This window comes from Mastigoproctus giganteus, chromosome 8, assembly GCF_048544385.1.
Source record: "Mastigoproctus giganteus isolate SK-2022 chromosome 8, ASM4854438v1, whole genome shotgun sequence".
NCBI lineage: Eukaryota > Metazoa > Arthropoda > Arachnida > Uropygi > Thelyphonidae > Mastigoproctus > Mastigoproctus giganteus.
In genome coordinates, this window is record NC_143582.1 from 74982360 (window position 1) to 74995231 (window position 12872).

A 12872-nucleotide genomic window follows, 5' to 3' on the forward strand; every position below is an offset into this window, starting at 1 on the left:
TTACCTAATATGACGTGAACGAACCAAAAGCAATGTGTAAGAGAAAGTAAACTAATTAAGTAAACCTTAATTAGTTTACATTTTACTGCATCACAATAATGTTAAGACAGATATATACATACTACTATTGACACCACTGCAGAACCTGGATTAAAATCTAATCTCCCTCAACATTTCTAATACAGATTTTTGGACACCTCAACAAGAATTTGAAAGAGCATCAATTTTATGCTAACAAAATGATAAATGTGGTGCAAACCTGAAAAAGAGATTTAACTTTTGTTTTTAATAGAAAAATCGCTGTTTTTATTTGTTTTTTTCAATACACTGTTTTAATTCACTGTTTTGAATTACTCACCCCATAGACTTATAACAGAATGGCCATCCCATAGACTAATAACAGAATACAATGCAGATATCAAAATATAGGACTACAATTCTGAGTTAAAATCTGCATCATAATAAAAAGATTATACAGATTCATCTTGTTTCTAATTTTACACCAATTAATACTAAAATATGGAATGAATAAATCAGCAGTTAAAAACTTACTAATAATTATTACAATATGTAATACATGCAATTAACTTGTTTCCTAATCTAAAAGTCCACTGTTATTAAATTCCAAAAAGCCAGCACTTTTGAAGTTTTGTACATAGTCACTATATGAGTTATAACTCATTCATTAGTAATTTTTGAGTTTATGAAATTATTATTATTATTGCTCTTATATTATTTCTCCCTGATTGGGGGTTCCATCTTGTGACGGGTATTACTACCAAGTACACAGGGTGGTTGTTGTTATGTCTGGTGTTACTGTTGGTGGAGGAACACTCTGACTATCCTACAGGTGTTCAGGATTGTGATTTTCTGGAGTTCCTTGTAGGTGTTCGCTGGGAGACCTATTGCTGCTAGGCTGTTATGTAGAGTCTTTGGCACCATACCTGTGGTTGACACGATAATCAGAATGGTTGTTACTTGTTGCATATACCACATCTCTTTGATCTCCTGTCTTAGGTTTGTGTACTTTCTGATTTTTTCCCCATGAGTTTTCTGCAGGTTGCCAATGTTGGGTATTGCCATGTCAATCAGATAGGTAGCCTTTTCCTTCTTGTCCACAAGGGTTATGTCTTATCCGTTATTATGGTGCGGTTTTAGTACAGCTTGTGGGTTGGGGGTCTCTAGTACTGCCTGGGGTTCATACTTGTAGTACAGTACACTTTCTTTGATCAGCTGGTATTTCCTTGCTAGCTTCTGATGTATTATCCTGGCTACCTGGTCATGTCTACGAGTGCACTCAGTCTGGGTGATCACCTTGCACCCCGCAGTGATGTGTTGGATTGTTTCTGAGGCCAGGTGGCATCGTCGACATATGTTATCGGACATTCCAGGATCCTCGGCGATGTATTTTCCATAGTTTCTGGGTTGATTACCTGGTCTTGGATGGCGAGCATGAATCCTTCAGTCTTGGGGAAGAGGTCCTGCTCGTGAGCCATGCATTGGAAGCAATTTTATCTATGCGATCTTGATGAAGATCATTGTAGTGTCTGCAATGGAATGTCTTCTCTGCCCATCATTCTAGCTTCGTTTGTACCTCCTGATTGGGGGGACTCCTCGCTTAGGTTAGGTTGAGTGGGGTATACTGCTTGTCTATCTTCCTTATAGCCTGGTGGAGTGCTGCTGTGTGTTTCTGGAAGTAATCTTCAGGTTAACTATCGCTGTCTCCTGTTGCTTAATGAGGTCTATTAGGCCCCTTCCTCCTTCTTTCTGGGCAATTGTCAGTCTCTCCATGGAAGATTTTGGGTGGTGTTGGCGGCTATTGGTCATCATTGTCCTTGTCTTTCTCATGATATTCTCCAGCTCAATGTTAGTCCAATCTATGACTCTGAAGGAGTATGTTAGCAGGCTTCTGAGTCTCTGATGGTATTTTTCGGTCAGGCAGACCTTAATTTCCTTGTGCTGTAACTGTTGAGCCTGCATCATCACCAAGTATTTGTAGGCCCCTCCCTCTGCCATGGCTTTGATCAATTTACCAGTCTGCACCTGTAGTTTCAATTGACTAATTATCCCTTGTGTAATCCATGGGTCTTGCATTTGTCTAGACCAAATTCCATCCTAATATCATTGCTGAATTTTCAGTGATCTGGAGTAGTTTCTGGAGGTGCTACTCGGTTCCCCTGTAGAGCTTGATGTCATCCATGTACATCAGGTGGGTGAGGGTGTACAGATTCTTCCTTCCTTCCTTCTTTGAGGTTATATCTGTACTTGCTACTGTTGAGCATGGTGGACAGTGGGTTAAGTGCTAGACAGAACCACGATGGGCTCAGGGCATCTCCCCAAAAGATTCCTCTCCTGATGGGGATTGGCCTGGTTGTGATGTTTTCGACCTTAATTGTGGTACTCCATTTCACCATCGTTTCTCCTAGGAAGTTTGTCACTATTGGATTGACTTTGTAGATGTTCATTGATTACCGCAAGGCCTTCGACTGGGTGCCTCTATTAGCCAGCTAATAGAGGCACCCAGTCGAAGGCCTTGCGGTAATCGATTGGGGTACTCTATTAGTCAGCTAATAGAGGCACTGTGTTGAAGGCCTTGCGGTAATCGATGTAGGCTGTGTACATGTTGCGGCACTTCTTGTAGGCTTGCCCCATAACCACGGCATCTATGGTTAATTGCTCCTTGGATCCTTTGCTCAGCCGCTTGCATCCTTTCTGCTGTTTGGCCATTATGTTTTGGCTCTCCAAGTGGTCTGATATCTTCCTGGTTATGCAGCTGGTCAGGATCTTGTACATTGTTGGGAGGCAGGTGATTGGCCTATATGTTGCTGGGTTTCTTGTATCTTCATCTTTAGGCTTCAGATATGTGATTCCTTGAGTGAGAAACTTCGGGATTGTCTCTGGTTGCCTTATCATTCAGGTGAACTGCTCTGCCAGGTGCTTGTGTGTACAAGTGAGTTCTTGTACTGGTAGTTGTGGACGTTATCTATTCCTGGAGTTTGCCAGTTGAGAGTTCTTGATCGTCTGTTTTACTTCTTCTTCCCGAATCTCCCACCCTCTCATTTCTTGTACGTCCTTAGTTTTCTTGCGTTCTAGTTATTATTATTAGCTATATGGTGCAAGGAAGCCTGTGGCTTATGCTGCATCAGCCAAAAAAAAAAAAAAAAAAAAAAAAAAAAAAAATAGAGAGAGAGAGAAAAGTAGAAGGGGATCACCAAGAAAGAGAAGAATGATGATATCCAGCTCAGGACCCTGGGTGTGCTAAGCCCATACTCACCAGATGTGAGCCCTGGCTATTTCAGAAAGACAAGCATAGATGTAGTGCAAAAAAATTATTTTTTTTCTACTTCATGTTGTATATACTAATGAAAACAGTTAAAAAAAAAAACAATTAAAATTAGTTATCTTACCTAACACAAATCATCCATATAAGTAGTACCAATAATATTATAAATATGACAGCTCCGGCAATTCCTCCAGCAATATACACAAATTCAGCTTTGTTTTCACATCTTGCACCATGAAAATTAGTAACACAATGGCAGCTAGGCTGGTGGTTTTCAGAATTCACTTCGCATGTTCCTCCGTTTTGACAAAAATCTTCACATACATCTATTATATATATATATAAAAAAAAAAAAACACCTTTTATTCTATGCCCTCATAGGATTAAAGTGAACTGTTAGAAAGGTATATTTCTAATGTAGATATACATTCCTGCCTAAATGTTTGGAATCACAGCCTGTGATAATAGTTTTTGGTAATTTTTTTGAAATTAGCTATGAAAATGAAAGGTTTAATATGAAACAACACATTAAAAGCATTTAAAAATTTTTTTATTAAGCATTGTAAAAACTTACAGAAAAAAATATTGAAATGATTAAAATTAACAACTATACTGAGTTTTCATCAATATACCCTCCATATTATTTTATCACTGCCTTACACAGATGTGTCATTCTTGCAATTATGATAAAACAGTGTCTTGACTAACATTATTCCAAGTTATCTGCAAGGTTTCCAATAAATTTTGTGAAAATGGGAAGACTTCATGGACTTAATGGTTTGAGAGTAGCCTTGTGCAGGCGAAGGTTTTACTGCTCCTGGAAATAGAGAAGTTTTTTCTGTTTTACAGCTTAAATTAGCATATTAACTTATTTTCTAGAGTAGCTTTATATTCCTAGTTACTTTACTTAGTTTAAGGTTCAACTTAGATAGAGATTTTGTTGGTTATTACTTAGTATCGGTAAGGGTATCCAATCCATGTGTTACAAGTTTTGCAGCTCCGCTGAATGGGAAGTTTTTAGCCATGTTTAGCCACTTTATTGATCAATTGTTATATTAAATTATTTTCTATAAGTAACTTATAGATCTAGTCAAGATCCTTGGTTTATTCTAAATTGAGACAGTGAGATTTTGGAAGTTAATTAATACTTAAGTGTCCGTCGATTTACCGTTCGTAACTTGCCGCCATTGTTATATGATACAACGTTATATCCCGAACTAGACAGCGTTAGCTTAGTATAGTATAGTATATTATATAATACTGTCAATTAATCAGTAAAGTCTATTAATCTTGTTAAACTTCATTGTCAATTAAATTGTATTTTTTAACTAAATACATATAACGACTTAGATTTTACAAACGTAACATAATTAATTAATACATAACTTGATACGGAAGTTACATAAATGGAACTTGTAGATAATACTCGATACTTAAAAATATATAAAGATATATAGTGTTATAACTGTGTTGGGATACAAGTTTAGGGTTATAATTTTGTACTAAAATTTAAATTTTATTGAAATTAAATCAAAATCATGACAGACCAGAGCAGCAAAGCAAAAGGCTCAAGCTAATGGGCGTGCTGTGGCTCAGGGAAGAACTGAGGGGGGCAGTTGCCCTCTGAATCACAGCCTTTTAAAATGCATTGCTTGCTTGATGTTTGTGGAGCATCGGGTACAGGACATGATATTGCCATGGGGGATGTCTTTGTGTGTGCACGATGTAAGGAGTGTAAGGAAATCAGGCGACAACTCAGCATTATTATGGGCCTATATGAGAGCTTGAAGGACAGGGTGGATGCCCTCGAAGGATCTAAATTGAGGGGGGCCTATCAAGCTCTCAGCCATCCATATCAACACCAGAGCTTGCACTTGATCATCATGCAACACAGCGGCAACCCCCAAGGCAGAATGCGCTGGTCCACAGGAACTAGTAGTTGTTGGTGACTCTATTGTCAGGGAAACAGGGAACATGGTATGTAAAAAGGATAGGTGGAACAGGACCAGGGTATGTCTGCACATACCCTGTAGGGGCAAAGGTTGATGACGTAGAACAGATAACATCTTTTAAGGGCACAAAAGGTGATATTGTTGTACACGTTGGCATAATGATATTAAGAGTAGGAGACCGGCGGAATTACTTAACAAGTACAGGTCACTGTTGAAAAAAAAGCCGTGAATTAGGATTGAATTTGAAAGTGTCTGCAATTCTGCCCAGACACGATAGGAGGGAGTATATGATGAGAGCCTTGTTGATCAATTCTGCTCTGGAAAGATTGTGCAAGGCTCAATGGGTAGAATTTTTTTTCAGCCTGGTCTGTACTTGTTAACAGGAGAGACTGCTTCTACAGGGATAGGATACACTTAAACAGAAAGGGTGCAAGAATATTTGCTGAAGCTATCGAGACAGTGTTAGGTGGGTCGGAAAACTGCTAGCTTGGACTAATAGATTAAAATACAAGGACTAATAGATTAACAGTAGCCACTGTTAAAAGTGAAAGTGATTCTTGCACTGCTTCTATTGCAATGAGCAGCAGCCTGGAAAACAGGATGCAGGGTACTACGGAGACTGCTGGAAGTCATGTGGTAAAAATAAACACATGGGTTGTGTTAGAGTAGCTAAGAATAGGAACAGGTGTGTGTATACATGTATACATAGGAGTTTGGTTAATAAATTTGAGGTATTACTCACACCATCAAAGGCAGATATTCTTGGCATATCAGAGACGTGATGTCACACAGATATAAGGAATGCCGAACTGGAATTTGGGGGGAACAATGTGTACAAAAAGGATAGACAGGATAGGAAGGAAGGAGGGGTTTTGCTATTAGTTAAGAAACAAATAAAATCCAAATAAGTAAAGCCAGTCAACATCGCTGGACAGTGCAGTGTCGAGTCAGTTTGGTGTGACATAAGCATTGGGAGATCAAAATTGAGAGTAAGAGTGTGCTATAGGCCTAATGACTCTGATGAGTATAATAAGAAACTGTACAGGGAAACAGAGTGAGCCAGTAAATCAGATAGTCTTATAATGGGGGATTTTAATTTCCCAGATATTGACTGGAATTTGTGTGTTGATCACTCACACACTAGCAAGGCTTTTGTGGATTTTTGGATGATTGTTTTCTATATCAGCATGTTCCGGAGGCAACTAGAGGGAGTAATACTCTTTATCTCATTATCAGTAGTGATTCTTCTTGCATTAAGAATCTGCAGATAAAGGAACCACTAGGTGGCAGTGATCACAGTGTGCTGAAGTGGGATTTACTTAAAGATGTAAATACCATCAGATGTAAAGGGAAGGATTTTTGCTTTCATAAAGGTGATTACAGTGGTCTCAGATGGTTTTTAAATTCTATACAATGAGACCAACCAATGACGTTACCAAGGGCAAACACTAAATGGGAAGCATCCAAGGAAGAAATCTTGGATGCTACTAGGCTTTTTGTCCCAATTAAGAAATATTGTTCAAGGTTTAGGCCTAAATGTATGTCAGATAAACTAATGAGACTCGTGGCAGAGAAGAAAAATGCATGGGATACATATAAATTAATGGGTGACATGGAAGCCTATGATAGATATAAGCTGGTCTGTAACCAAGTCACAAAGGAGATTAGGCAGGCAAAGGCAGATTATGAGAAATCCTTGGCAAAGGATGCAAAGAAAAACAGAAAAGAGTTCTTTACCTATGTAAACTCTAAAAGGAAATCAGATTGGTCCAGTGGATACTGATGATACAACTATTGATGATCCTACTCAGGTGGCTAACAAACTAAATGAGTATTTTGCATCTACTTTCACCCATGAGGAGTCATTCAGGGAGGGGAATGCCAGAGGTGATTTAAACTCTGGCAGTGAGCTAGATGATTTTGTAATAACTGAGAGGAAAGTGCAGGAGAAATTGTTGAAGATAAACATAAAAAAGGCACCCAGGGTGAATGGGATCTATCCAGTTATATTAAAGGAGGCAGCAAAGGAAGTAAGCAAACCTTTAGTCATAATTACGGGAGCTTCTTTGAACTCAGGGGAGGTACCCATAGACTGGAGATGTGCAGATGCGACCCCAATTCACAAAGGAGGATCAAAGGCTGACACAAGTAATTATAGACTTGGGAGTTTAACTTCTGTTCTGGAAAATTAATGGAGGCACTGGTTAAAGAAGCACTGCAGGATCATCTAGACAAGACTTCAGTTATAGCTCAGACACAGCATGGTTTTGTTAAGGGAAAGTCTTGGCTGACCAATTTGGGAATAACTTGGATATTATATATTTGGATCTTAGAAAGGCTTTTGATACTGTTGCACATGGAAAACTGGTGCACAAATTGGAGCAATATGGCATTGGAGGCAAATTGCTGCTATGGATAAAGGGATGGTTGAGGGGGAGAAGACAGAGAGTGGTAATCAACGGACACTGCTCATCGTGGACTAACGTTATTAGTGGAGTCCCTCAGGGTTCAGTATTGGGTCCATTATTGTTTTCTGTATTTATAAATGATATTGATGATGGTATATCAAGCTTAATATCCAAGTTTGCAGACAATACAAAGGTTGGCAGGATTGTTAAGGACACTACTGACAGTATGCTGCTGCAACAGGATCTGGAAAGATTGAGCAGATGGGCTGAGAGGTGGCAAATGAAGTTTAACATTGACAAATGTAAAGTACTACATATGGGAAACAGTAACCCCAGAGTAACGTATCAACTCTGTGGTACTACATTGACAGTAGTAGAGAATGAAAATGACCTGGGGGTAATTGTGCAGGCAGATATGAAGTTTTCTGAGCAGTGCAGACGGGCTGCAAGGTGTCTTGTCAATGATATACAGGAATTTTTCTAGCAAGGATAAGGAGGTGATTATTCTCTTGTATAAGGCAATGGTCAAGCCACACCTTGAATACTGTATAGGGGTCCGAAGGCCTCATTTCAAGAAGGATGTAGAGCTGCTTGAACGAGTACAGAGAAGGGCAACAAGATTAGTGAATGGAACAAAGGGTTTGTTCTTACGAAGAAAGGCTTAAGTTTTGCAAATGACAGTGTCTAGAGACTAGTCACCGGCGAGGTGATCTGATATCTGTATAAAGCCTTGAGTGGTTTGAGCATGCTCAATGCTGATGGGATTCTTCCTCTTGCTCAGAATAATCACCTGAGAGGGCATAAATTTAAATTGAGGAAAGACAGATGTAGGACAGATGTGCGGAAAATTGCCTTTAGCCAGCAGGTAGTTGGTTGGTGGAACGGACTTCCATCCCTTGTTGTGGAAGTTGATAGCCTAAATAAATTTAAGGCTCAGCTGGACAGGTATTTTGAATGAATGGATGGGTGAAATGGGAGTGTTTTTTTTTTTTTTTTCTCTTTTTTTTTGGCTGATGCTGCATAAGCTTGCTTCTTGCATCATATGCCTCTACTAATGCTAATGCTAATTATCCCACAAAAGTTCAACTAGGTTTAAGTCAGGGTTGGCCATTTGCAACTCCCCCTCTCCTGTTGTTTAGTTGCTAGAAAGTCCCTGCACAGGGACTTTCTAGCAACTAAACAACATATTAATATTAATTTATTAAACAACATTTATATTAATTTGTATTTATATTATTATAGTCCAAGTCCAGAGGATATTGCATTATGTTCAAAAATATTTTTATAGCCTTCTTTTCTTAAAATTCTTTCAATTGTAACAATGTCACCTACACCAGAAAAAAAAAACAAAACAAAAAAAAAAACCAAAAAAAAAAAACCAGAAACAATCCCAGCTCATAATGGAACCAATATCATGCTTGACTGTAGGTGCAAATAATGTGGCAACATTTATTCTTCAGTTGACTGTCTCACATAAACTCTATGTTTGGATCCAAACCTTTCAAATTTGGATTCATCCAGCCGCAGTACTCTTTCCACTCTTGAACTATCTAATGTTGATGGCTCTTAGCCCAAGCCAACAGCTTCTTTTGATTTTCCAGTTTTAATAAGGGTTTTCGGACTGTTACACAACCATAACCCCAGGGGCTCACACCTGGTGAGTATGGTGAGCCATGAATATTTTAACAATGGGCTCACACTTTTTCCGATCTTTTGAAGTGAAACGTCCTTTTGGAGGGGGGGGGGAGGTACCTACCGAGTGAATCTGATCGGTCACGGAAGTGATGTCACTTCCGTGACCGATCATATACCCCCCCTTTCCCCCTCCAAAAGGATGTTTCACATAAAACCATCTACCGCTCATGCTCGGCAGACACCAGACTGCCGAGCATGAGCGGCAGACGCCAGACTTTTTTTATTCTTTTTTTTTTACAACTAGGGAAATATAATGGATACATTTTTTTCATGATAAAATTTTAATATTGCGAATAAAAAATAACAAAAATATTTCTCATATTACAAATCACGAATTTTCACAAAGCATTCTAGAATATAAAAACAAAAATTACATAAAAAACAAACTGTTCTAGAAAAGTACACAAAAATCACAGATCACATGAAAAATATATTGCACAAATATTCAAAAAAATTTTCTTTTAAAAATTGCCATATGAAATTTACTTCTTTATTAATATATACATAACGATCCGGATCAAACTGAAGCAATGGTTTTCCATTTAGATGTATGATCATCGTAATCTGCAACGTGTTTAATTTTCAACATTATTCATTCATTTATTCATTCATTCATTCACACGGTATTATTCGTTATGGTGAAAGCTCACTCAGTTTAAGCACTGCTAATCACAATGGTTTCAAAGGTATTTCTGGCTTTCTTAATTGTAAAAGGAATTTCACTCGATTTTATAGATAAACTGTCTTCGACAAAATCTTTAAAATCATTCATTTTTATTTCATATTTTATCAGAAAACAAATTTCTTATTCAGTTTTCAGTCTTGCCACTGAGACAAAAGTTCTTCCATGATTTCCGGTAGAATATGTTTAAAATTTCTTTCAATGGTATGATTATTTTCTTTATTTAATTTAAAATCACCCTGTTGCATTAATAACTTATCCTTGATAAAACAATGCATTTAATAACTTGTCACGAGGTAATTTTACTGTTCTTACTTTCGAGTCCTTCAAAATTAGCTTCGTATTTTCCTTCAGAATTTTTCAAATTAGCAATAACATTGATAGTTCGAATAATTAATTTATCTGCTTTTGCCATAGTGAATCTGTAAAGCTTCTGAAAGGTAAGAGAGCTCCTGCAGGATGTCGATCATTAGTGCTAAATGGTTAAGAAATTCCAGATTTAAAAGTGACTTTAACAATCCCAAATAAAAATAAATTTTCTGTTTATACTCTAGGGTGACAACACGGTCAGAGGAGTTCACAAGGTAGAGAGAATACGAGAAACAGCACCGTATTCAGCAGTCACGGTGCTTGAACCCGGGTCACTCAAGGCACGTATATTTATGCACTCGCGCGCCTGACCACTGGGCTACGGCGGCCTCTGATTCAAAATGTTTGCACAATGCAGGATAATTCTCTTAACTCGCAATTACCATTCGCAAGCTACAAGCTGCTCTTCATAGCCTGAACACACGACCGATCTTTTTAGTTTCCACATCAAGTTCTTTAACAATCATCCTTAATTCGTGCTAGTTTTTTGGAGATTGGTAATACAGTTTTTTTTTTTTTTTTTAATTATTGCCTGTATGCCATTATATTTTAGAACATTTTCTATGCTGTGAAAGGCTCAACAAAGTTTCAAAATCTGTCAACATTTCATCTTCGTAAAGTTTATATAATATCTTAGTTTCCTCAATCCCCCCCCCCCATACTTTGCTACTGTCACTAATTCTTTGAATACTGCAAAATATTGGAATCACTCAGATTTAGCTACTGTGACCATGTAAACATAGCTGGAGAAATTTACTGGAAGGCATGAATCACTCACTTCTCCGAAAAACATACGCCTGTTTGTCGGAGTAAAGGGGAACCACAACACAGGTTGACCAGAGGCTATTATCCATGTCGGGAATCTTCTTAATCCTCTGACTGGCTATGGAAAGCATATTGGCTTATGCGACTTCTCGGAATGTGGCTGCATAAGTTTTAAGGACGCCACTAACGTTGTGGAACGGTAATCCCTTTCACCCTTAATTCACTATTTCTAATTACCTAAAGGCCAGAGGTGAGAACAATGCATACAAAGTTGTCTCTCCTAATCTGTTCATTACATGGAAATAACTTTAGTTCTACAGAAACTACTGTATTTTAAATGTAATTACCAAGGGTAATTTAAAAAAAATTCGGTATAAACAAGTTGGTTAAACAGAGATCCGACTGTAATTAAATCAAAAATGAAGCAATTTTAAAATACATAACTGATCGATTGCACCATTAAAATACTGGGAATGGGGCGCTGTTCGCCCCACCGTAGTTTCGGCTCTGGATACTCAATAATTGCGCATTTAGGATTTCATTTGTAAAATAAATGATGGTCTCAATAATGGGCTCGAAAATTTAAAAAAAAAAATAACAATGAGCTCTCACGAGCCCATACAAGCCCACTATAGCTCACCACTGGGCTTGGCACACTCAGGGTCCTGAGCTGGATATCATCATTCTTCTTTCTTGTTGATTCCCTTCTAATTCTCTCTCAGGGTAACTCGGGAATTTTTTTTTTTTGGCTGGTGCAGTATAAGCTTCAGGCTTCCTTGCACCGTATAGTTAATAATAATAATAATAATAATGCCGACCGGGCTAGCCGGGTAGGTAAAGTGCCTGCCTAGCAACCCAAAGGTCACGGGTTCGATTCCCGCCTCGGGCTGGATATCACGATGGTGCCAAACCAACCGGTTGGTTGGATATCCCGGCCATGATACACGAAGGAAGCAAGAATAAACTGGTTCCTTCGTGTATTGATCACATCATACGAAATAAAAAAAAAAAAAAAAAAAATAATAATAATAATAAAGTCCTTCTTGTTTTAAGATGAAGTTGTACAGTGCAGGTAGACACAGGAGAGTCTCTGTTCTAATTGAACTCAGCTCAGAATTCGGATGCAGTAAGTCGTTAATTGTATTTAAAAATCACTGTTATGGTCTTATCTTGTGCTTTGGTTGTTATGTGCAGTTGTTCTCATCGTGGTTTGTCCTTTAAACTACCAGTCTCCTTGAATCGTAAAATGGTAGTTTGCACTCCTTTAATCTAGTTTTTTGATAATACTTCTCATGGAATTACTTTCTTTATACAGAGTTAAAATAGCACTTCTTTTTTCAACTTGCAGTTTCCTTATTCCTTGCGATGTTTATCATGACAGGTATTCAACTTTATAAGTTACAGTTCTTACTCCTCAATTTATATTATTGAAAAATTCTATAGAATCATCCACAATCTTCTATAACAGTGAAAAAACTCTAACTTTCTAAAATATTTTAGAATCATTTATAATGTTCTACCACGCTCAGAAATTTTCTACAATATTCACCATATTCAGGAGTTTTATACACCTTTCTGAAATATTATCGAATATTATAGAAATTTCTTAAATATTTATTAAGTTTTTTATATATAATAGAAAATATTTTAATAAAAATTGGTAAACAAGTTGGTCTTATTTCAATAAAAACTTTGTAAATTAAAAAGAATGAAATGTG

The 12872-nt window shown here is 37.6% G+C and overlaps 1 protein-coding gene across 1 annotated transcript in view; it reads right to left on the reverse strand.

The window, feature by feature from the left end:
* LOC150081645 (uncharacterized) overlaps nucleotides 1-12872 on the reverse strand; it is a 981095-nt gene that overhangs the window by 52337 nt on the left and 915886 nt on the right. Inside the window, exon 52 of the mRNA XM_090380575.1 lies at nucleotides 3408-3609. Within this exon, the coding sequence (XP_090236701.1) occupies nucleotides 3408-3609 (202 nt within the window). The remainder of the gene's footprint in view (nucleotides 1-3407; nucleotides 3610-12872) is intronic.